Source organism: Nicotiana tabacum, chromosome 16, assembly GCF_000715075.1.
Source record: "Nicotiana tabacum cultivar K326 chromosome 16, ASM71507v2, whole genome shotgun sequence".
NCBI classification, from domain to species: domain Eukaryota; kingdom Viridiplantae; phylum Streptophyta; class Magnoliopsida; order Solanales; family Solanaceae; genus Nicotiana; species Nicotiana tabacum.
Window position 1 is genome coordinate 113,258,775 of NC_134095.1, and position 27,004 is coordinate 113,285,778.

The 27,004-nt window shown below is 38.4% G+C and overlaps 2 protein-coding genes across 2 annotated transcripts; one reads left to right on the plus strand and one right to left on the minus strand.

The window, feature by feature from the left end:
- Positions 1–16,141: 16,141 nt before the first annotated feature.
- Positions 16,142–16,837, plus strand: LOC142170360 (uncharacterized). Its single transcript, XM_075232256.1, has one exon. It carries the CDS (start codon positions 16,142–16,144, stop codon positions 16,835–16,837), a length of 696 nt encoding a protein of 231 aa, XP_075088357.1.
- Positions 16,838–24,793: 7,956 nt separating this feature from the next.
- LOC107821928 (homeobox-leucine zipper protein HAT5-like) lies at positions 24,794–26,763 on the minus strand. Its single transcript, XM_016648400.2, has 3 exons — positions 26,392–26,763; positions 25,561–25,955; positions 24,794–25,248 (listed from the first exon to the last, which is right to left on the minus strand). The coding sequence occupies exons 1-3, from the start codon at positions 26,483–26,485 to the stop codon at positions 24,850–24,852; spliced, it is 888 nt and encodes a 295-aa protein (XP_016503886.2). The 5' UTR covers positions 26,486–26,763; the 3' UTR covers positions 24,794–24,849.
- Positions 26,764–27,004: the final 241 nt, after the last annotated feature.

Genomic DNA, 27,004 nt, shown 5'->3' on the forward strand with positions numbered 1-27,004 from the left:
CACAGACCATCCATCATAGACGTAGAAGATGATTACATTTCTCCTTAACAGTCGGTTTGACAGAAAATACCAGGAAAATATGCCAAATCTCCATATTTGCCAATTTTTGATTCGAGGGCATCAGGATCGGCACACAAGGTCATTTTTGATATCTTTCACGATCGAATTGATGATTTTAATGCATTGTCGCTATTGGCTAAAGAGTTTTGAGCGTTTGTTGATAATAGGATGGATATGAGGCGAAGGTATCTTAACTTTCTTTAATCTTTTATGTTTTGATTTTATACTTGTCAATGAAAGTAGTTTTGATTACTTTTTATTTTTTGTGATTTGAAGTGCCAAAAATATTATACCGATGAAGTAAATAAGCTTGCGGAAGCTTTTACTTTTGGCTCATGTCATGTGACCACGAAGGATTGGTTCCACTCACTTGCGTATTGTGGTCGACCTTTAATTGACACGGTATTTAATAACTTTCTGTTCTAATGCCTTTTTTTATTTGTTTTATATCTTTATTGTTTGAGACCCCCATAGTGTATACATAGCTTTGTATAATCACAATATAAGATTGTATAACCTTATATAAATATGTATAACTCTGTATAATAGTGTATAAATTTCTATATTTAAAAAAATCTAGTAGTGATGGTTGTTTTGTTTTATTTATTGTCTCAGCACTTAGATGTCCTCTTTTATTATTCGAGGAAGAGGAGAAAATATGGGCCGAATGTTGCCATGCGGTTTAATACAACCGACTTTGCCTTTGGTAACAAAATCAACTTCATGTATAAAGATTTCAAAGTGAATCAAGATCCTTCAGTGAATCCTGAAGGGCATGAGATAGAAGAGTACATTAGAGGATATTATTGTGATGCAAATGCACCGTGGCACACTGTTGACCACCACTTATTCCCTATCTATGTGAAGTGCGGAAGAGCAAAATTGGGCCATTGAGTTTTGGGGTTGTTTACGTTCATAGATAGGTGCATCCACATCTATGACTCTAACTGTAGAGCTATTAATGATAGACTTGCTTTGGATGTTGCATTACCTTATGCAATTTTGATACCTTAATTCTTGAAGAGTTCTGATTTTTATGTTGAGAAGAAGGGCATTGATTGGAATAATGGTGCATATACCGATAAATCCCATTCTGATGCTTTGAAGATTAATCTGGTTAATAATGTGTCCCAACAGATCAAATGGTAGGTTAGTCTCAATTGTTTTACTATTTTACTATTAGTGTACCTATTTACAGTAACGTATAGAGAATCTGATTTGTTTCTTTTTAATTACAGTAATTGTGGTGCTTTTATTGCTGGCTTTGCTGAGTATTTCATCCTTGGTAAGGAAATTCAAAAAAATAATTTTGACGTTGAGACACTTCGCACTAGGTGGGAATCTCTGTTGTGGGATTATGGAAGGAAAGAACAACAGTCCGGTGCAATTAGTGGTGATGAAATCACAGGGAGACTTTTCAGGAAGAGGAAGAGAGGATGACCGAGAAAGTAGTTCTATTTTTTCCATTTTACTGTAGTTTTGCTATGTATTAGGAGTTGTTGCCTAGTTTGGTCAAAGTACTATTCTACTACTTGTGAGATAACCTTAAAGGATATTATAGATGTTTTTATTTTTGTGTAATTTGTGGTAGTCACTACACATTGTGGTTGTGAATGAATTACATTTTAATGAATATTTCAGTTGCTTTTATCCTTTAACAAAGTATGTATTTTCATTATGGTTGCAGTTTTGTTATTGTTGCAGGGTTTATACATATGTATACAATAATATACATAGTTATACAAACTTATACTCTCATTTATACATCTGTATACATATAAAACCATTGATTGTTTGTAGTTCTATTTTGTATTGTACAATCTATCAATATATTTAGCACCATTAAAAACAGCAAGACACTATTATTGGATAATCAAAACATGTATACTGAAACATATTTAACATAATTGCAATATATAGTGTAAATTGTAATTCTTTATTGACATTTGTAACTCGATTGCTTGTGAAACTTAACTACTCAATATTTGTAACTCTACTGTTTGTGAAACTTAACTACTCAGCATGATAACAAATGTAATAGGAAGTGTTATGTTTTCAACTATTTATTTTGTTCGATTCCTACATGTTTTTCTATTGTGACCACCTTGTCCACACACAGAACATGAAAACGCCCTCTTAGACTCTTTCTCTGAAGCAGGTTTGAGTCTTTCCTTTCTTGGCCTTCCTGCATTCCTTCTCCCTTTAGGTGGTAGGACTACATCTTCCAGCACATATGTTGGGATTACCCATAAACTCTCATCTGGCACCAGATTCATTGGAAATTCATAAGTTCTATGGAGGTTATCCTTCTTGTAGTAAAAAGAGCAATATTGGCCAGGTTTCAGCTGCTGGTTCTTCAAAACCGCCCAAGCATGCGGACATGGAAGTTCATCCATTTGAAATTTCCGCAACTGCATGTTCCCTCTTCAAGGCACACTATGTTTTGCCTTACCCCTTCAAACACAGTATATAATTGCTCCGTAGCAGGCCTCACCTGCAAAAAAAATTTTTAAAAAAAGTTAAAGAACATTATACATTATTATACAGAGTTATACATCCTTATACAAGTAGTAAAATGCAAGTCAGCAGTGCCAAGCATCATTATATTTGATTTATTTTACCGTCATTTGTTCCGATGCAATCAGATTTTCCCCAAAGAGTTCGTCGTATTTTTCTCCAAGCTCTGTAGATGTCTCCATTGCCCTTTTTTTGTTTTTGTTGTTTCATTGTTGTAGCAAATATGTCATGTACTCCAGCAATCGCATTACTGATAACTCTCTAGCATCCTTGTTTGTTGCATTAATTGACTCTGCAATATTGGAAGTCATTACCATCATCCTTTTTATGCCCTAGACCACCTTTTTGTAGCCAATTTCGAACAAGTAAGGCTGCACCCTCAGATCAATTTTGTAAATCTCTGTCATATGGTAGTCAAACTTCTTTATCGTGTAAGCTCTAGCCAAAGTAAAGAAGATATCGTTCAATTGTTTGTGATGTTTCTTGAATGTGCGCTTTACGTTCTGCCACAAGTGAAACATGCAAATACAATGTGGTACTTCTGGGTACATAACTTTTGTGGCATTGAAGATGCTTTCGTTTCTATCTGAAACTATACACATCCCTTCCCTAACACCAAAAATACCCTTTATCTGGACAAAGAACCACTCCCAAGATTTGTTATTCTCTGAATCTACAATTGCATATGCAAGTGGAAGGATTTTTCCTGTTTATACAAAATAGATATTAGGATTCAGACAATTATACAAATTTTATACACAATTATACAACTTTATACCAACTGCAAATTTTATAAAAACAATAGCTGTGAAATCCTACACACTTTTATATATGAAACTAGAACATTATACAAACTGCAGAAACAAGGTAGATGCAGTCAACTCACCAGCTCCATCCTGTGTGCAAGCAGTCAATATAGTACCCTTATATGCTGCTTTAAGGAAACTTCCATCAACAACCATTATCGGTCTACAATGCTCCCAACCCTTGTTAGATGCATATAGCGAAACATATGCATAAAGAAAGCATCCATCTTCTGATTTGTGCAACTTTGTAAACGTTCCTGGATTTGTATGCTCCAACATATAAAAATACTTCGGCAACTCCTTATATGAATCATTCGGATTCCCTCTTATCATTGCCTTTGCTATCTCTTTAGCTCTCTATGCTTTTATGTAGCTCACTTCAATCCCATGTTGCTTTTGTATGTCCTCTATTATATCATTTGCGGTGTAAACTTTTTTTTGGATTAACATACTTGTCCTTGACTATACTAGCAATTACACCCGAAGTAGCTTCACGTTGTGTTAAGTATCTTTCACCATAGTCGCATGTGTGATTATTATTGTAACTTCTCATCTTGAATATGTTTGCCTTGAAAATGGCAGAAGATTTGAAACTCCAAGCACAATTGTCTTCCACACACATAAGGTGATACCTAGGATTCAAGATCATTCAATTTCTAAATACACTTGTATACAAAAACATAACTAGATATATACTAATTTTAATACCTATATACAAATATATACTACTTTATACATATATATAACAGAATATACAACTATTGCCATACCTTGTTGCGTTTTATCTCTTCACCTTGAATTGGAACCTCTCGCGTACAACCAAGTTCTTCATCACAATCATAACTATCTCTTTATCTTTATAAACTTGATCCTCCTCAACAAATTCGTTCAACATATTATCTATTATACCCGTATTTTCACTAAATTTCGTGTTTTCAATGAATTCGATATCAGGCATAATCTTAGTGCTATCAATTGTGGATACATCTATAGAATTGGAACTTGTAAGAACAAAACAACTGGAACTTGTAGCAACCAAACGATTATCATAAATCTCTTTTACTGTCACAAACAAGGGGTATTCAGTGAAATTCAAGTTTTTCTTCTTTAATTAGACATACACCTTAACACACGTATCGTTGTAAATCAGGATCGGTGACAAACCATCATTTGGGAGAAAGTTAATCTCTATTGTGTTTAACTCACTATCGATCCTAATTTGTTCCGAAATAGCTGCAACTAAATTGTTGTAGCTGAATGTCGACTCGATTATTACACAATCGCTGACGAAATTGATAAACTTGTTTTCTTTCCATTCACCACTATGAAGAACGTAAACTGGAAAAAGCTCCATCGAACAAAAAGTTGAAATCAAAATTGCAGCAAAAATGAAAATTGTGTTGATTTGCAGCAAAAAAAATTCACTTTTCGTGTTTAATTTGCTGTTAATTCGAGATGAAGAAGAGTTTCTAGGATTTTTGGAGTTGCATTGACTGCAAGATCACGTTTTTGTAGATTTGAGGAAGAAGAGGAAAGAATGAGAGAAAATCCCGCTGAAAGATACAAAATCCCGCTTCTGAGTCTCAAAAACGGAAATAACACCCCTTTTTCGGATATGGACCTGTTATGTTGGGCTACTCAATTGTAAATTGAAATATGTGCTATAAAGTTGAAAAGGAGGCAGTCCAGTTATTTTAATATGAAATTTTCCCTAGTTTATGATACAACTCTTTTGAGTATAATTTATAATAATATCTAAATAGGCATGGAGGGCTTCTCTTCCAGCTGAGAAGATTGCTCCTCAGCACACTGTCATCATAGAAGTACATAAAGTGCGATACTTTCTTTAGATTTATTTTTTTATTTTATTTTTTCATATGTAATTTTTTCTTAGTGATTTTTTCCCCGTGTTATGTCGTATGTTACATCTATAAATTTTATTTTTGTGGTATTATGAAAATTTTAGCTCTTCTCTTAACGAAATTTATAAAAAAGGTTATTTGGTTGATTCATTTTTAACCGCACGAAGCGCAAATAAATTAACTAGTTAATCTAATAGCCTTGGGCAACAATGGGGAATTAAATTCCTTAAGAAAATAAAGTTTTCTGTTGGGTTCGTAACATTTATTTTTTATTTCAGTTTCTGTTTTACTTTTGCAGAATTTATTTTCGAACACAATCTACTAACACTCTTTCTCTCTCCCTTATCTGTCTTCTTCCAAAAAATATTAGATTAAAAATACAAATCACTAAACCTAAAATTAAAAATTAATTAATCTAAAAACTAAAAGAAAAAGAAAAAAAGAAAAAGAAGAATTAACCTAAATAGTAGCAGAATCAATTACAATATAAACTAATAATAGCTTGCGGATGTATAATTTATGTATAATATGTGTATAATCATATATAGTTAGTGTATAATCTATATATACCGACTAGAAAACATAAATAGTAAAATCAAACGGCCTTTTGTGTGTAGATCCCCAAAAAAAAGGTTGGTAGTGGGGCGGGTGATGATGGGTTTAGCCGAATAAGGGGGAGGGGGCTTGGATGGGTGGGGTGGGGTTTAGAATTAAATTTGTTATTTTTTTTTTAACTTAAAAATAGTTTTCTCTTTTCCCCTCATTGTTTTTTAAAATTTTTTTGGATCCAAATGTCAAATGTCATCGGTTACTTTGCCGCATTACTGGCGAATATATTACACTCTTTTTATTTTTGTTGGTTATCAAAAATTCTAATAGGAACAAATTAAGTACCATAAGGAATCGTATGACACGAGAGATAAGGAATAATTAATCTCGGGATTAAATTTGAGATGAGTTTATTTTATGTTTAGTTGGGATAAAATCGCAATATAATTAATTTCGAGATTAGTTTTCCGGAATTGTAGTGTTACTTTTATTCCTATGAGAATGTGGCATAATAATCTCGGAATAATTAATTCCCGGGTGACTTGTTTCTCAACCAATCTACCGTAAGTGTTGAATTGGAATGTGACTTGCATAAGGTGGCATACGTGTCACATATGACTTTGGCCAAGTTTAGAACTTTTCTAAAAATACATGATTTCTCTTTTTCTTTTTGAGTCAACGAGAGTGGAAAAAGAGCATGGTTAGTAATGGTCGAATCTTAAATATAATTACCATTATCATAGACTTGTCTCTTAATCATTGGCAACAGTATGAAAGCTTGATTCAACTTGTGGCTACAAGCTAGTGTTTGGTAAGGTTCCAAAGCTTTATTTAACTTAAAATATTTTAAACAAGACTTAATTCTTAATGTACTCGGAGTATATATAATTCATTTCATTTGTTTCTTAAAGGCTACGTGCAAGAAGTGACGGAGTCTATTTATAAAGAACAAATTGTAGTAGTTTCCAGGAAGATTATAGCTTTTAAAGTATGTTTATAAGGGAAACTACAATTAGACATGTAACAAACAATGCATCATCAAGATGTTCATGTTTTTAAAAATAATCCTTGATTCCCTCACTAAAAAATTTAAGACGACGGAGTGTGTCTCAACGTCCAATTTTACAAAGTCAAACAAAAGCCAAACTAATCAAATCATTTTAAAAACTCGATTTAGTAAGAGGGTATCACCCGGTTCTTCCTCCTCATTTAACATTTCAACCTCCATACTCTCTTTTTCTCTTGAATATGCGTTATGCCTTTATTTATTAATTTATTTATTTTTGATCTTGGCATTTTACAATGAGAGAAAGTCATTTGAAATGGTGTAAAACCGTACGAGATGAAATAAACTTAAAATCATAAGAAAGAAAGTTGTGTCACAAGACCTACAACAACAACAACAACATCCCAGTATAATCCCACCAGTGGGGTCTGGGGAGGGTAGTATGTACGCAGACCTTATCCCTACCCCGAAGGGCAGAGAGGCTGTTTCCAGGAGACCCTCGGCTCAAGAGAGCAACAAAGAGACAATATATTAGTACTATCAATAAAGTCATAATAAATAACATAAAATACATAATATAAAACAACAGAATAACAACAATATAAGAAATATAGGAAATACGAAAAAGGATGGAGAAAAGTATGTAAGGTATACTAATATCCAACCGACACAAGCCCTACATCCGTAGCCGATCAGTAGTCTCCTAAGACTAACTCCTAAATGGCTAGTGTTACTCTAGTGTGTTGTAGTAATACTCACAGACTTCCCCCTAACCTACAACCTTAATACTCGACCTCCACAATTCCCTATCAAGGGCCATGTCCTCAGAAATCCTAAGTCGTGCTAGGTCCTGCCTAATCACCTCCCCCCAATACTTCTTAGGTCTCGCTCTACCTCTCCTCATGCCCACCACAGCCAGTCGCTCACACCTCCTCACTGGCGCATCAGTGCTCCTCCTCTGAATGTGTCCGAACCATCTGAGTCTTGTTTCTCGCATCTTGTCCTCCATGGGGGCCACACCCACCTTATCTCGAATAACTTCATTCCTAATCTTGTCCATCCTTGTATGCCCGCACATCTACCTCAGCATCCTCATCTCTGCTACTTTCATCTTTTGGATGTGTGAATTTTTAACCGGCCAACACTCGGTCCCATACAACATAGCAGGCCTAATCACTACTCTGTAAAACTTACCTTTTAGTAATAGTGGCACTTTCTTGTCACACAAGACTCCCATTGCTAACCTCCACTTCATCCACCCTACCCCTATACGATGTGTGACATCCTCGTCGATCTCCCCGGTCCCCTGAATAACTGACCCAAGGTACTTGAAACTACCCCTCTTAGGGATGACTTGTGAGTTGAGCCTTACGTTCACTCCTGCTTCCGTCGGCTCGGCCCCAAATTTGCACTCGAGGTATTCCGTCTTCGTCCTGCTCAGCCTGAAACCTTTAGACTCAAGGGTATGTCTCCAAAACTCTTGTCTCTCGTTGACGCCACGTCGTGTATCATCAATTAGGACTTTGTCATCAGCAAATAACATGCACCATGACACCTCCCCTTGAATATGATGCGTTATGGCATCCATCGCAGGGGCAAATAGGAAAGGGTTGAACGCAGACCCTTGATGCAATCCCGTAACAACCGGAAAATGGTCGGAGTCGCCTCCTACTGTCCTAATTCGAGTCTTAGCTCCATCATACATATCTTTAATCACCCTAATGTAGTCAACCGGGACCCCTTTAACCTCTAGGCATCTCCATAGGACCTCCCTAGGAACCCTGTCGTACGCTTTCTCTAGATCAATAAACACCATGTGGAGATCCTTCTTCTTGTCCCTGTATTGTTCCATCATCCTCCTAATAAGGTGGATAGCTTCTATGGTAGATCGCCCTGGCATGAACCCGAACTGGTTATCTGAAATAGACACCGTCCTTCGCACTCTCATTTCTACCACTATCTCCCAGACTTTCATGGTGTGACTCAGTAATTTGATACCCCTATAGTTGTTACAGCTCTGAACATCGCCTTTGTTCTTATACAGCGGAACCATTGTACTCCACCTCCACTCTTCAGGCATCTTATTAGTCTTGAATATAACATTAAACAACCCAGTAAGCCATTCCAAGCCTGCTCAACCCACACACCTCCAAAGTTCAACCGGAATTTCGTCTGGCTCGGTAGCTCTGCCCCTCCTCATCTTACGCATTGCCTCCATGACCTCATCTACCTCAATGTCCCCACCATAACTTAGTACATGTGGGTTGTTGGCACTCCTCAATTCACCTAGCACAATATCCTGATCCCCTTCTTCATTTAGAAGTTTATGAAAGTAAGTCTGACATCTCCTCTTAATCTGGTCATCCCCCATCAAAACTTTGCCATCATCATCTTTTATGCACCTCACTTGGTCCAGATCCCGAGCCGACCTCTCTCTTACCTTAGCTAGTCGGAATAACTTCTTCTCCCCTCCTTTGTTCCTTAGTTCCTCATACAGACGAGCATAAGCTTCCGTCTTAGCCTCCATTACTGCCATCTCCGCCTCCCTCCTAGCTACCTTATATCTCTCATTGTTCGCTCTCCTCTCCTCCTCTCCAGAGCTCCCTACCAACCGCAGGAAAGCCGCTTTCTTTGCTTCCACTTTATCTTGGACAACTGCATTCCACCACCAGTCTCCTTTGTGGCCGCCGGTGCGGCCCGACGATATCCCTAACACCTCTCTCGCCGCCTTCCTTATACAATCAGCCGTCGTCGACCACATAGTGTTTGCGTCCCGACTACTTCTCCAAGCCTCCATTGCTGATAACCTTCCTTCCAACTCCTGAGCTTTATCCTTAGTCAAGTCACCCCACCTAATCCTCGTACAGCCTCGTACTGACCTCTTCTTCCTCCTTATCCTAATACCAATGTTCATCACCAAAAGCCTATGTTGCGTTGCTAGGGTCTCACTTGGGATAACTTTGCAATCCTCACACAACCTTCTGTCGCATCTCCTGAGGAGGAGATAGTCAATCTGAGTCTTCGCCGCCGAACTTCTATAAGTAACCAAATGCTCATCCCGCTTTGGAAAACATGAGTTCGCAATCACTAGATCGAATGACTTGGAAAAGTCCAACAGCGAAGTGCCCCCTCCGTTCCGCTCCCCGACACCATAGCCGCCATGCACCTCAGTATAACCAACTGCCGACAACCCAATATGACCATTGAAATCTCCTCCTACGAATAATCTCTCCGAAGGCGGGATACTACGAACAATGTCATCCAACCCCTCCCAAAAATGCCTTTTAATCTCCTCATCCAGGCCTACTTGCGGCGCGCACGCGCTAACGACATTTAAAGTACACTCACCCACCACCAATTTAATAGTCATTAGTCTATCATTCACCCGCCTGACCTCTACCACCGACTCTCTAAGATGGTTATCTACCAGGATACCCACTCCATTCTTACTCCTCAGGACTCCAAAGTACCATAACTTATACCCATCCACGTTTTTCGCCATTGATCCAACCCACCTAGTTTCCTGGACACACGCTATATTAATCTTCCTCTTCTGAAGTATCTTCGCCAACTCTATAGACTTACTCGTTAGCGAACCTATGTTCCATGACCCGATTCTCAGCCTATAGGCTCCCTTTCCCCCTCTACCTCCCCTACCTCCCATCCCACACCCTGACCCTGGCCCCCCACTCTGTCCCACCCGAGGACATGCCCTTAATCTATCATCTCAGATTGCAGCCACTACACCTACGACAAATCTCAAGAAGACTCACTAGTGCACACGAATCAAAGTAGAAGGAAACAAGTGACTTCAAGTACACTAGTAGAATGATTGTACTATTGCGAACCAAAGTAACATCAATTTAGCTAACACCAAAAGGGAAACAGTAGAAAAGGAGGTACCAACTCCCGAGAACCAAACCTGTATTGATTTGTTGTACTTGATGTAGTTGTACACTCACGCACCGCTTCCCACCGCCCGTTGCGGACGCTCGTCCTGGTTGCTCTCCTTTGCTAGTGCTCGTGCTTCCAACTTGTTTCCACAACTTCGAGAATTTCCCTAAAAACACAGAAAATACCACGACTCGAAAACCAAAAAGGACTATCACCGCTACCACTGGTGACACCCAAATGAAAAAAAATGAAAAAATTGAACTTTTCAAGACCCAATATGGCAAAGATTTGAACTTTGGAGAAAAACCAAGAAATGGGAAATTCCTACCCAGATTGGCTAAAAGATTCAAGACCCAAAATGAAAAAGAACAATAACCCAATATGGGGAAAAAATCTGAACTTTCAAGACCCAATATGGAAAAACTTCTGGACTTTGGATAAAAATCAAAAAATGGGAAAATGGGAAATATATGAATGAAGCAAAAGAGGAGACACGTTGATGAAATTAAGTAAATTTAAGTTTTTAAGAATGCAGCAGAAGAAAAAGGTGTAGTAGGGACAAGAGTCAATTCCTTGCTTACTATATGAAATGAGTAATACCTTAAAAATTGGAGTGAAACATAGAAAGACTAACAATAACAATAAGCACTAGTCTTGAACGGCTCAATCATTTCAGATTCAAAGCAATCAGGTGGTCAAAGTTTTCAAATCTGTACTTTAAGAGACAAATATGAAGAACGGAAAATCTAAACAAAACGGCAGATCTAGTTCAGCATAATGATACCCAAATCGATAAATTAAGCCTAATAAATACAAAATATGCATAAAACCCACAGATTAAACCTAAAACTTTACCTGAAAAAACCAAATATGAATAAAACCCACAAATACATTGAAATTTTTTGTCACAAGACCTACAATCTCTTGAATTTGAGTAAACCTATGAGTCAGAATTTCAGAAAAAGATGTATAACCAGAATAATAATTAATTTGGATTAAATATTAGTCGTGCTAGTTGTATGGGGTAAAATTGGTTCATAATAAATGGTCAAATGGTAGCATGACATGTGGAACCGAAGATAGGTAAAAATCAAATCAAGTAACGATTAGTACCAGATACAACAAATTAAACCGACATCAGATAAATCCCGACAGGAGCATCATCAACATGAGAAAAGCCATCGGATAGCATTCAATCGGGGAATATTTTCTAAAATTAAATGATCAACCGTTTCAGAAAATATTTGTATTCATGGCCAGCCATTACATGCTCATCAATGCCTCTTTTATTATCATTTAAGAGGAGTTTGATCCTATGACCTTGATTTCCTAAGTAAAGATATGAATAACGGGCTCATCAGTCATTGTAACACACGAAATTCTTTGCAAACATATGCTATGTTTTACTTTTCCTCTCAATTAAACAACTATACTTATTCTTTATCATTGCTTTCACTTTTGTCCTCGGAGAAATTGCGCTCGGAGCCATGTTTGTCATCTTTTTTAATTTCAATTGCTAAATCTCATTTTTAATCTTATTTCTTCATCATTTTTGGATCAAATCAGTTCACTTGTCTATAAACCACGTAACAAATTTAATTGTACCATTTTATGGGTAAACAGTTTGGCACCTACCATGGGGCTTAGACAGTTGTGTAATTGCTTTGATCCTTAAATTTATCACTAACTTGTTTGATTTTTTTCTTGGTAAGAAATCAGATATGGCAGCTAATGATGTCAACATCACACACAATGTAGAGGGGCACGAAGAATTATCCCAACATAATTATTCAATCAGCGACACCCGTAACGAGGGTGATGAAACAACCCCGATTCGTGAAAGATGATACCCTCGATATGTGCGGGAGCCAACACCCAATGATGCGGAGGAGGAACATGTTGTGGAAATAGTGAAAATCTTGAGAGAACATAAAAAGCAATCACGAAACACCTCTCAAGGCAGGATCGGGGGATGACAGAGTTGAAACAAGCTTTGTTAGGCGCCTCTAATAATGCCAATGAAAGGCGCCCGGTTCCTACCAATGCTCCTTCAAACCAAGCGGCTCAGAGGGTCTACAACAACACCCCAAAAGACGAGGATGATTTTGACGAAGTTGAATGGACCGGTAGCAGATCTGGAAACAATAACGGGAATAACCCCTTCAAAATCAAACTCATGAGGTATATGAGGGAAATGAACGAACTAATGGATCAAAATTCAAATGTGTTTCATACTTAGATGGATCAGATTTCGAGCGCACCACAAATTCTAAAGGGCCCAATTCGAAAAAATACACATAATTGTTGTTTAAACTGAGCGCATCACCATAGTTAATTCCGAGGAGGTTCAAAATGTCGGACATACCAAAGTAATATGGGACCTCAGATCCACAGGAAAATATCACAACCTATACCACAGCTGTGAAAGGAAATGATTTGGCTCAACATGAGATCGATTTGGTCTTGCTGAAGAAGTTTGGCGAAACCCTCACAAAATAGGTCCTGACATGGTATTCACTCTTACCCGAGCATTCAATTGACCCTTTGAGATGCTTGCGGATTCATTAATTAAGGCCCATGATGAGGCAAGGAAGGTCCATTCCAGGAAGGCGAACATATTCAGTATTGCACAAGGTGAGTCCGAATTGCTGCGAGAATTCGTGATCCGGTTCCAGAAAGGGAGAATGATACTTCCGGATGTACTAGATGAGTGGGCAGCAGAGGCATTCACAAAGTGTTTGAATCCACGAAGCTCTGACGCCTCCTGAAAGTTGAAGGAAAGCCTGCTCAAATTTCAAGCAACCATATGGGTAGATGTCTATAACTTTTATAAGTCAAAAATAAGGATAAAGGAAGATCAGCTCGAGTTCGCGACATCAACCAAGGGACGAGACTGAGACAAGAACCATGACAAGTTTAAAAGCAACTTTGATGCAGATCAGCGATTTTCTAAAGGTAATTTCCTACCGTATGAAAGAACCGAGGGATGCAGCAGCAAATGGATGCAGCAGCAAAGAACCGAGGGATGCTCCCAATAAAAGAACTGACCGTGGCCAGAACATCAGGTCATTATAAGAAAAAGAGGTACCAGGGGCCCGGGACTGCACATATCCCAGGTTATCGGATTAAAACTTCAACATCAGCTTAGTAGAGTTGGCATTGGTGATGAGGAATATAAATGAAGTATGATTCCCGAAGCCAATCAGATCCGATCCTAGCTAGAGGGATCCCAACTTATGGTGTGAATATCATGGGACTCACGACCATAGAACTAGGGACTGGTAACATCTACATGAAGAGGTGGCAACATTATTGAAGAATATCCATATCAGGAAACTTTTAAGGGATCGATCCAAGAACAACTACGGACGAAGCCGAGACAATGTAGACCCTTCAAATGCGGCAGAAGACTCCCATCGGTTGACCATCAACATGATTTTTGGAGGAAACAAAATCAATAGTGTAACCTTCTCAGCGACCAAGAAAACAAAGATACTAGTAACTCACAACAAAATACTTCGGGAAGTCACGGAAGATGATATCACCCTCATGGAGGAAGATGCTGACGGACTTCTTCTGCCACATAATGATACTCTGGTAATCTCTCTTAATATTTTAGATTTCAAAATTAAGCGTATTTTGGTTGACCTAGGAAGCTCAACCAACATCATCCAATGGAGAGTGCTGGAGCAAGCAAAGCTGACTGGAAGCATTATACCAGCAACAAAACTCTTAGCTGGATTCAACTTGACAAGTGTGACAACCCGAGGAGAGATCCTGTTGCATACGAACGCCGAAGGGGTAACCAAAACCACCTTATTCAAAGTGGTAGATGGCGACATGGGCTACAGTGTAATCCTTCGAAGGCCATGGATACACGAGATGGAGGCTGTACTCTTGCCATATCACTAGTTATTGAAATTTACAACACCGGAAAGTATCAAGTAGATAAGAGGAGACCAACCAGCAGTAACAGTGATGAACGCAGTAAAAATTTCAAACAGTGAGGGGAAGGAGCCGATCAAATAGCAATTATGGGAACCGATGCTTTCTCCTTTTTCGAAAGAAGATGATAAAGTCGAAGAGTCATCGAAAACCCACCAGGTGCTGAGATACTTTTAGGTACCAGAGAAGAAAGATGCAACCAAGTCCACTACAAAAGAACTCGAGCAAGTGGACCTATTCAAAGATCTTTTGGAAAGAAAGTTTCACTTGGGAATAAGACTCAATCCCAAACTCAGGTTAGAATTTATAAATTTTCTTAAGGTTAACGCAGATTGCTTTGCATGGTCGCACTCAAATATGATAGGTATCCCATTAGAAATGGTTGTGCACAAGCTAAGCCTAGACCTAAACTACCCAATAGTAAGGCAGAAGAAATGTCTAATTTCTGAGGTCATAAACATGTTTATCAAAGGAGAGGTAACCCGACTACTCAATATCGATTCCATACAGGAGGTAAAATATCTAGAATGGTTAGCCAACATAGTTGTTGTTCCGAAGAAGAATAAAAAGTTTAGAATGTGCGTAGATTATAAGGATTTAAATAAGGCATGCCCTAAAGACTCATTTCCATTCCCAAATATTGATCAAATGATTAATGCTACGGCCGGACACGAGTTAATGAGTTTCGTTGATGCTTACTCTGGGTACGATTAAATCAAGATGAACTCGGAGGATCAGGAAAAAACTTTTTTCATAAAAAATATGGCATATATTGCTATAATGTGATGCCATTTGGGCTTAAGAATGTTGGAGCCATTTATTAGAGGCTCATTAACAAAACGTTTGAAAATCAGATAGGTAAAACAATGGAATTGATGTCATGTTAGTCAAGTCTTTGAATGCAGGAGATAATTTGAAACACCTCCAAGAGACTTTCAACATGCTAAGGAAACATAACATGAAACTCATCCCGAAAAAAATATGCGTTCAGTGTTGGTTCCGGAAAATTCTTGGGGTTCCTGGTCTCGTATAGAGGGATCGAGGTAAATCCCAACAAAATCAAATCTATCAAGGACATTCTGGACCAATTGACAAATGTAAAAGAAGTACAGAGGCTCACATAAAGATTAGCGGCTCTAAGTAGTTTCATCTCGAGATCCTCCAAAAGGTGTCATCACTTCTTCTCGCTCCTAAAAAAGAAGAACAATTTCAAGTGCACCCCAGAATGCCAACAGGCATTGAAAGACCTAAAAAGGTACTTGTCCAGCTCCTCGTTACTATCAAAATCGGGGAAAGGCGAGCAGTTGTTAATATACCTAGTGGTCTCGGAAGTGGCAGTAAGTCGTTATAGTCCGAGAGGAATAAGATTTCCCATTTATTATGTTAGCAAAATATAGTCAGGAGCAGAGACTCGATATCCGCACCTCGAAAAGTTGTCTTTAGCTCTCGTAGTCGCCTCTCGAAAGCTTAGGCCTTATTTTCAGTGCCACCCGATAGTAGTTATGATAACCTTTCCCTTAAGGAATATCCTTCACAAGCCAGAGTTGTCAGGCCGTTTGGCTAAATGGGCAGTTGAAATTAGTGAGTTCAACATTGAGTACAAACCCAGGACTGCGATCAAGTCACAAGTTTTGGCTGACTTTGTGGCCTATTTCAGTCTCGGGTTAATACCTTTGGAGGCTAAGGAAGCGGTGATGGTATCGGAAAAGACATCGGGAGACTGGACCTTGTTTACGGATGGAGCTTCCAACGTAAAAGGGTCCTCTCTCGGGATAGTTCTAGTCACGCCCTCAGGAGAAACCATGAGGCATACCATTAAGACTGTCCCATCAACTAACAATAAAGCCAAGTATGGGCCTTTGGTTGCAGGACTTGAACTAGCCCGGGGACTCTGCTCTGAGGTCATCGAGATAAAGTGTGATTACCAGCTGGTAGTAAACCAAGTATATGAAATTTTTGACACGAAGGAAGAGTGCATGCAACAATATGTGAACAAGGTTCAAGCATTTCTTGCACATTTCATGGAATGGTCAATCATACACATTCCAAGGGAGGAAAATGTGGAAGTAGATGAAGTGGCTAATTTGGGGCCGTCCACGGAGATGAAAGGATATGACTCTGGTATAGTCATTCAAGTTCTGCACTTGGTGTTGGATGTGGATGGTTACTGCGAGGTCAATTCAACCAACTTAGTCTAGGACTGGAGGAGTGAGTTCGTCGAATACCTTCGGCATCGCAAGTTACCCGAAAACCCGAAGGCATCTCGAGCATTATGAACCAAAGCAGCTCGTTACTGCCTCGTAGAAGGGCAGTTATACAAAAGATCATGCCAAAGACCATTGGCCTGATGTCTAGGAGCCTCTGAGGCAAACTACATGGTGAGAAGTCCACAAAGGAATTTGGGGAAACCATTCTAGTGCAAATTCTTCAGTTTTAAAGCGGGTTAGGGCAGGTTACTATTGGCCCTGGATAGAGCAGGACGCAAAGGCATTCGTTCAGAAGTGTGACAAATTTCAATGCCATGCACAATTAGTACATCAACCAGCAGAACTCTTGCATCCAATATTGTCCCCGGGCTGTTCATGAAATAAGGAATGGACATAGTCGATCATCTGCCATTGGGCCCCGAAAAGGTAAGATTTTTTTAGTTTTAACTGACTACTTCACTAAATGGGTTGAGGCAGGTCCTTACTAGAAGATCAGGGAATGCGAAATGGTTGACTTCATATGGGGCCACATAATTTGCCGATTTGGAATACTGAGGGAGATTGCTTGTGACAACGGGCCACAATTCATAGGCTCAAAAGTCACAATAGTTTTGGAAGATTTAAAAACCAAGAGGAGTACATGTTCACCGTACCATCCAAGTGCTAACGGACAAGCAAAATCAACAAATAAGGTGATTATCCTAAACCTTAAAAAGAAGCTAGAAGCTGCTAATGGCAAATGACCAAAGAGCTACCGGGTGTACTATGGGCATAACGGACAACTACGAAGTCAAGCACTAGAGAAACACCTTTCTCTATCGTATATGGCGTGGAAGCTCTGTACCGGTGGAAGTAGGGGAACCAACTTTTAGGTTTTCCTGATCAAATGAAGAAGCAAACAATTAAATGTTTCTCGTGAGGCCGGATTTGCTAAACGAGCATAGGGACTTGGCGTACATGAGGATGGACACTCAAAAGCAAATGATGGAAAGATATTATAATCAGAGGGCCAATCTCCGCTACTTCAAAGTAGGAGACTTGGTTTTGAGAAAGGTAAGTCAAAGCACTAGAGAAGTCAACGCTGGGAAGCTGGATCCAACATAGGAAGGTCCTTACCGACTTTTAGCTATTATCATTTAAGGATCGTATGAGTTGGAGAATCAAGATGGGGTCAGGTTACCCAGCAATTGGAACATGACCCACCTCAAAAGATATTATTGCTTATGGATGCCAACAATACTAAAAGTATGTGCTGCACTCTTTTTCCCTTCGACTAGTTTTTGTCCCAATCGTGTTTTTCTGGCAAGTTTTTAACGAGGCAGCAAAAGAAAACATACTACGAAGGGAGCGTCATCAGAAAAATGAAATACCTTTAGAAATCAAGGCATTAAATTTTCACATTGATGGTAAACGACTATTTGGATAGTTAAATAATCTTTGGTTCGACGGCAAGCTTTGGCTTCCATCACTAAAAAAGTGTTATTTAACCATTCACAATTCATTTCCATCGGTGAAGCAAGACTTCTAATATTCTAATTCACATGTTTTTGCATTCGAAATGGGGGGGAATAATATCTGATATGGCACTAGGAGTGCCACAAAAATCGGGTCTGCGAGAACCGGGATCACTGTCTCATCAGGATTGGGACTACATAATCAGTCCCGTAGAAATATGTTGCCCAAGTTAGCCACATGTATTGCTAGTTTTTACTTAAGCAAATGAATGCTTATGTACTTTTAAAGATAGAAGGAATAAAATAAAGTCCTTTTATTTTTGTCTTATTTCTTGTCCAAATGATGAGTTACTTTTATCAATTGAAAGTTAAGAAAAACTTCAAACGCTTGTGTCGGAATGAACAAGATACATCCTATTCAATAGCACCGTACACATAAGAGGGCCCTCTCTAATGAAACTCTCAAAGTAAAGGGGTGATTCTGAAAGAATTTATGCTCGGAAAAAAAATCTATCAGATGAAAATATATCATAAAATTTAACCAATTCAATGCAAAAGAAATATATTTTGCACAAAACTTAAGCAAAAACATCTTTATTTATCAAAGTTCCAAACTCGGTAAAAAGTTTGGCATAATTACAAAGTACAAAAAAAAGAAGAGAAAAAAGAAACAAGCATCATTGCCGACGGAGCCCGAAGGGAGAGAGGGATCTGTGTTTCCCCTGGTGGAGGAAGGCGGATCTGTTGTTGGTTCGAGGCCTTTACTTAATCTTCCTCAATCTGCCCTTCGATCCCTGAATACTCAGAACCAATGCTTGAGGAGTTAGTTGCAGCGGGCCGAGCGGGAAGGCGTTCACGAGAAGACAACTCCAGTTCTCAGGCCTGGGCAATGCAATCATCTATATTAGCGATGCCCATTTTGGCCTCTTCTAAGGTTTTCCTCCTCATATGATATATAGCATAAGTCTTCTAAAAAATGAGGGAATCCTCTTGGTCCTGGAGCTTTACTTGGAGCCTATCAATTTTGGCCTAAATGTCGTCCCTTTTGGATCTTAGAGCACTAAGGCGAGAATCGAGCTCAACATTCGTAGTTGAGTGAATCCGGTTATGATCCATGGCCCTCTTGAGCCTCTCCTCCATCTTGGCCCTCTTCTACTCGGTATCATTGGCCTCTTGGATTTGGAGCTTCAGTATGCCTTTAAATTATTTATTTGCTCCTTGAAGGCAGACTCGCGCTCAGCAACAACAAGCACAACATCGTGGAGCTCAACCCACTTAGCCTGAGCCTCTTGAAGTTATTTGTATAGTTGAGTGGCTTCTTGGCTGTGGAACATTCTATCTTGTTTGATTTGTTGCAACCGGGCCTCAAGTTTGCCCATCTCAGCAGCTTTTGCCTCCAAAACTGCGAGGCGCACAACAAGTTAGTTCCTTTCGGTCAACAGTTGATCCCCCTCGGAAGCGAGTCCTTGCTTATCGAGGATTCAATCTCTGTAGGCCTTTGGAAGCGATAAAGTTGTCCTATAAAAGAGAATGTCAAAGTTAGGATTTCCATTATAGTAGGTAAATTTAAAAGAAGTTATAAGAAAACAAGCACGGTACCGAAGTCGTGCCGTGCAAGGCATTGTTTAACAAACATTTTCCTGAATAAGAGCGCATTTTCTTCCAATCTTTTTTCAAAGCCAATGACTAGATATTTCGCAAGCTCTACCGGCTTGGACAAAAGATGGCACTCCTTCGAAATCGAAAGAGTAGCATTTTTCCTCCCTCGAGGATCTGGGGAAAGGGTGAATAATTGTGCCCCAAATTCCCATGGCCGGGAGATTGAGGAGTAGAAACACCCCTTTCTCGATCGTTTGTTGTCGGTGGAGGAAATGCAGTTAGTGCTGGTGATGAAGGAGCAGCTGGTATCGATAGGCATGAAGTTGTTGGTGTGGAAGGATGAGAAGTAACTGTGACAGCGCATTGTTGATTATTATTTGCACAATGGTCGAAGGCAGAAGAGGTCTAGGGTTCGATCTCCTTGGACCGGAGGCAACAATAGGGATTGGAAAGCGAGAATCAACATTATCCACTAGGTCAATCTCGCCCCAAAGTGCTTGGGTTACTTCTGCGTTCGGGTCTTGAAGCTCTCCCGGTTGAGCATTTGGTTGAGCTGATGAAGATATTTTTCTCCTTTGATGGGAAAAGGGAGCCACTTCCCCCTCATCCACAACACCCACTATGGCTGGCTCGGTCGTTATTTTCCTTATTTATTATTTTGAGTCCTAGACGAGGAAGAACATCGCCTTTTGGTTGCTTGTTCTCGGGCTGGGGACTCCGAGAGGAGGCACCCTTACTAGAAGCAGATCTGCGAGCACTTCTTCGAGCAAGGGGCATTTTATAGCACCCTCCTAGCCTCTTCGGGGTCAGCTAAAATGTCGACCTCTGGACAGGTGACAGAACCCTGCAGAAGTCCTGAATCAAGTAAACAACAGAATTAGAAACTCTTTCATGAAGTTACCTATGTTCGTACAAAGATAAAAGAAAGGACTCAGTTTATCATGGTTTTTGGCCTTCTACCCGTATTTGAGGGTCATTTCCTTCCATTGACGGAATTCTGGTGTTGTGATTTCCAGAATTTTCTAAACCCACTGGTCCAGGCCTTGAATCCGTGGTGGTTCCCATCAGGCAGCTGGAACAAAAAAACAAGAAGATCAGCAACAACGGAAAACAATCTTTTCACGAAAGTAATCTTTTCGAAAACTTAAGAAAATGATTCCATAACTCATGAAAAGATGGAGTTGTCGCCGGGATGACATCCCTGGTAACGATGTTGACAAAGCGCTCCATCCACCTGCAATAATTGTCATCATCTACGCTGGTAAGAATAGCATGGTGGCCACTTTTGCTGAAGTTTATTACTCACCACGAGTGAGAGTAAAGATTCATCATGTGTGCAAGGGTTAAGATTTCCCTGTTTTCCGTGCATAGTTGGCGAAGGAAAGACACTGATCATCATATCGATGGGCCTACTTGTGCTAAGCAGACCTGGTACCGATGGCAAAACTCTAAAATAATGGGGTTGAGCCCTACATTCGACCCTAGGGAGAATGGACCTAAGGTAAACGAATGTTTATAGACATACGTAAAACCCTTCTTGGTGAAGGTAACAAGTTCTATCATATCCAGGGCAAGGATTTCAAGATTGTGGCAGTTGTAGTCCTTCACTGTGGGGATACTAGAAGGAAGAATGGAGGAGGGATACCTACTAACAGCCTAAGTCCGTGAAGACATAGAAGTGGCCTTCTCTTGGAAGTCATTAGTAGTACTGAGATGTTTTGGTATGATGGTGCTTATAGTGAGAGGTTCAGTATCAACATCAGCTTCTTTGTCCATGTTTTCCTTTTTGCCTCCACCGAAGAGAAGACCAGACTTTTCATAGAGTGCATTGAAAGAAGCCATGGTAATAAAGGGTCTGTAAAACTTGTTTCTAAGAGAGTTGGAGAAGATGGAAAATTTTCTATGCAGATGCAGAGTGAGTGTAGAGAAGAAGAAAAGACTTCTGAAAATTTTGGAAGTAAAGAAGTAAAATAATGAGTAGAAGTGAAGTAATAGACGACAAAAATCGTGGTCATGATTACCTCGAAAACCGGAAAAAAAATTTGTTGAATCGTGGTGCTACACGTGTTCGAGCTATTAAATGTGAGAAGACGTGCGTCCTTTCAAGCGCTAGAGATTGTTCATGAACTTTCCCTCCAAAAAAAGAACCTTCACCAACTTCCCAATAACACAAAAATATGTCACTGGAAAGCAGGGGGACTATCTATATAGGGTAAAAGTGGTTCATAATAAATGGTCAAATGGTAGCATGACACGTAAAACCGAAGATAGGTAAAAATCAAGTCAAGTAACGACCAATACCGGATACAACAAATTCAACTGACATCGAATAAATCCCGAGAGGAGCATGGTCAATGGGAGAAGATCAAGTATTTGTCATCGGATAGCATTCAATCGGGAATATTCTCTAACATTAAATGAGCAACCGTTACAAAAAATATTTGCATTCATGGCCTGTCATTACATGCTCATCAATGGATCTTTTATTATCATTTAAGAGGAGTTTGATCCTAGGATCTTGTTTCCGTAGGTAAAACTATAAATAGTAGCTTAGCAGTCATTGTAACAATCGAAATTCTTTGCAAACATATGCTGTATTTTACTTTTGCTCTCAATTAAATAACTTTACTTATTCTTTATCATTGCTTTCACTTTTGTCCTCGGAGACATTGCGCTCGGAGCCAGACTTGTCATCTTCTTCAATTTCAAGTGCTAAATCTTATTTTTAGTCTTATTTCTTTATCATCTTTGGATCAAATCAGTTAGCTTGTCTATAAACCATATAACAAATTTAACTGTACCGTTTTACGGGTAAATACTACTCCCTCTATTCCAGTTTATGTGAACCTATTTCCTTTTTGATCTGTTCCAAAAAGAATGAACCCTTTCTAAATTTGGTAACAATTTAGCTTAAATTTACAACTCTACCCTTATTGAGAAGCTTTTATAACCACACAAATACTCTGGGTCCCATTTGAACTTGTTTAGGACCACAAATTCCAAAAGTCTTCATTTTTTTCTTAAACTCCGTGCCCAATCAAACATGTTCACATAAATTGGAACGGAGGGAGTAGTACGTTTATTTTAGGTCCAATATTTGTGATGAGTCTTTTTGGAGTAATATTGATCGACGCATACATAAATGGAGTGATATGAGTAGAGCTGTCAATATGGGCCGAGCCAGGCTAGCCCAGCCCAGCCCATATAGGCTTTAGTAATTGACGGGCTGGGCTGGGCTAGCCCACCATTTTGATGGGCCTTATAATGGTCAGCCCACTCCAGCCCTATGCGGGCCGCGGGCCCCCAGGGGCGGGCCATCATTTTAAAAAATATAATTTTATATTTTTTTCTTTAAGTTCTTACCTAAAAAAAGATAATTATTTAACAGTTAAAAAATATCTTATTGAAAAAAATTCGCAAAACTTAATAACTTTTTACATTGTTCGAATATATCACAATAAACAATAAAAAAAGTAAAAGACAAGAATATATTTCATTCACTAAAAGTCAAAACTCAAAACAAACTATTCAAGAGAGCGTTCATGATGCTTATGAGATATCCAACACATCATCTTCATCAAACACATTTGAATCTGTTTGTGACAAGGTTGTCTTAACATCTTCACTTTTATCTACATCTACAATTCATATGCAATATTAATTAGTTAAATATTAAGAATAATTAAATTTTAAAAATTAATAATATTTAAAAAATATTACCAGTTTGAGTTTGGGAAAAGGTGTGCAGCCAATTTCGAGTAGTAACAAGTGTTTGGACATTTTCATAATAAATGCAACTTCTGTACTTTGTAAGAACACGCCACCAATGCTAAATGTTGATTCTGATGCTACAATGGTAATAGAAATACTAAGTACATCACGCACCATCATTGAAAGATCGGGATATTTTCTAGAATGATCCTTCCAATACATGACAACATCCATCTCTTGAAGCTTCTCAAGATCAAGTTTTGGTTCCTCTTAGTAAATATCCAATTCTGACTTTCCATCTCTAGAGGCAGTATACTTTTTATTTTTTATATATTTTAAATAAATATTTTATTAGGCCCACGGACCGGCCCAACCCAGCCTCAGTCAAGCCTTATGGGCCACGGACTTACTCGGACCGGACTTAAAAGCCTCATTTTTAAACGGGCTCCAAAAATTCTAGCCCAACCCTGTTAAATCACGGGTTGGGCTGGGCTAGCCCAACAGGCCAAGCCTATATTGACGGCTCTAGATATGAGCAGTAACTATTCATATTGTGGACCCAACTTGCTTGGGATTGATGTGCAGTTTCTTGTTTGTTAGTGTGCCTTTTAGAAGTTAAAAATAAAGCGTTTGTTTCACTAAATTTCGATTGAGTAAATGACAGACTGCACAAGCTTTTTTCAGTGCTCACTGTTTTCGGAAGCAGCACATAGGTAATCTCCCTATATTGTTTTTGTTGGGAAAATTTTATTTTGTATCTCATACAACTAACACTAGTTATATGAGATATTTTTTTGTCTCATAGTTTTGTGGACCCAGATTTTTGTGAATCCAAAAGTATAAAATTGGGATCCACAAATTTGTGAGACAAAAAGGAGCCTCACACAACTAATGTCAGTGGGACGAGCCACACAATAAAACTTCATATATGCCAGAAGGGAATTCCTGATGGTACAAGTTAACTGAATAAGACCAAATGATACTTTGGGTGTTTTAACTTAAAAATACTGAATTCACCTCAATAGTACCATTTCTTTTTGAGCTAAAGAAAGAGCCAATTAGAACATTTTGGAAGAAACAAAGATCTTACATCTCGTCCTAAACTCCTAATGAATCTATATACAGATTAATATTATTATTATTATTATTATTATTATTATTATTATTATTATTATTATTGTTATTAAAAAGTAGAAAGTGAAAATAACTTAGAATGGAGCCAATGTTGAACAAGAAAAATTAATAATGGCAGAACCAAGACTGATCCTCAATTTGAAAACTCAAATGGCAAGAATTTACTGGTAGGTCATCTTCAAGCTTTGGGAAGCATAGTGAGGACAACAAGGTCCTGCTTAGGCTGTCATCTTCTTGAGAAAAATCAGATGTTTCTGTTTCAAATGCATGTGAAGAATCAGAAGGCTCCAAAAAAGAAGTATAATTCCCATCAGCATAACATGGGCTGTCTGAATCAAGAATATCACTTTTTGCTGAACTTGCATCTTCTTGTTTGCAGACCATCATTGTTAAATTCTGCATATTATTAGTTGGATTCTGAGCTTCTGTATTAAGTGGACTAATGGGTTCCTTTTCTTCTGAATTTTGCTCTCTGTTGAACAACTTCTCTTTAAGTAAATGAACCTATTGAACAAAAAAGGAAATATGAGTTAGATTAGAGATACTTCTAATACCAATCAGGACTTTTAACTACAATTCTCAACACATGTTCTATCGAACGGCGGATAGAATCCTTGGCAGATAACTTAAATGCACGACGAGTTATTGCGAGTGATAGAGTGGCCTTGCTATCATTGATTGAATGAAATTCAATCCTTTATCGCTCTGATTCGTCCATAAAAAAAAACTATAATTCTCGACATTCCAGAGACTTGCTAAAAATAAAATTATCTTGAAATACTCGAATAATGTTAAATGAGAGGAGGTATAAAGTACCTCATTTCTCAAGTTGTCATTCTCTTTGAAGAGGCTATCATATTCATCCTTGAGTTTATCAAAACTAGCTTTTAGCACATCATAATCCTTCTCAAGTTGTTTACTCTTGTACCGGGCTCGTCGGTTTTGAAACCAAATAGCAACCTGCCTAGGCTGCAATCCAGTTTCTTTAGCCAATTGGATTTTTCTCTCTGGTTCAAGCTTGTTTTCTACCTCAAAACTTTTCTCAAGAAACTGAACTTGTTTTGGCAATAGTCGCCTTTTCTTTTCGGGCTGGTGAAAGGATACTTCATAATCCTCGTTGCTATTTTCTTCCTTGTCAAGTGAAGGGAAGAATGACCTCTCTTTAGTCTTTGTTCCTCGGGTATCGTCGAAATTAACCATGGATACAGAGCCTGAAACAGAGCAACCAAGAGAGAATAAGTTCACAAATGTTCAAATTCACACAAATATATGTTGAGAACGTTTTATTCTAATGAATTGAACCATAATGTTTCTACTGCTAAATAAGACCTTTTCCTACTTCAAAATACTGAACTATTAACAAACACCAAAAAAGGAGCAAAAATTGTGCAAAATTTGATCTCTTTCTGGATAAAAATAGAGAGGACCACAAGAACAAGGTCGCAAATTTGAACATAAACTAAATTAATTAAAAAATTATATCATCATTGTTCTCTGTGATCAAATGACCATAGGCTATAATCTAATAATCATCAAAGGGGTCAACTCACCATCCAACCAAAAACAAAAGTCACGAACTATAAACATACAAGAAAAAGTAAAATAAATACTAGTCTACATTTTTAGCAGGGTGAAGAAGATTATTACCATGAAAAGTGGGAGAGGAATTGGAAATCCAGAGAGAATCAAGAACCTTAGAAGGTAGGGGAAAACTTTCATTTGGAAGTATAAAGCTATTCATGTTAGAACCTTCATAAACTCTTGCAACCTCCACACTTCCTTCTTTTTTAGTAAGTGGAGAGGAGAATGAAATAAAGAAAATGGGGTTCTTGAATTAAGTTAAAAGTTTGTCAATTGTTAGTATAACAAGCTTGTGATCAGTGCTAAGAAAATGTCAGGGGTCATAGTAAATAAGAAGAAGCAGAGAAGAGAGATGAAGACTCAACATGGAGTGAAGAAAACAGTGTAAGAAGCAGAGAAAGAGGGAGAAAAAGAGAGGAAATAACGAAATAGGAATAACAAGCTCCCTATAAGTAGCAGGAGTCCGACTCTGGAAAATGGGGCTGCTGTTTTACTGTTGAATTTACTAAATTCATCGTAATTACTCTTTTGTTGTTCCAATTTATGTAATATCATTTCTATTTAAAGAGTCAAATTACTATAATTGTCTTAAATATTTTACGGTTAATTATTAGTATAATTTATAATTATATGTAGAGGCGGAGTCAGGATTTGAACTTTATGGGTTCTAAATTCTACG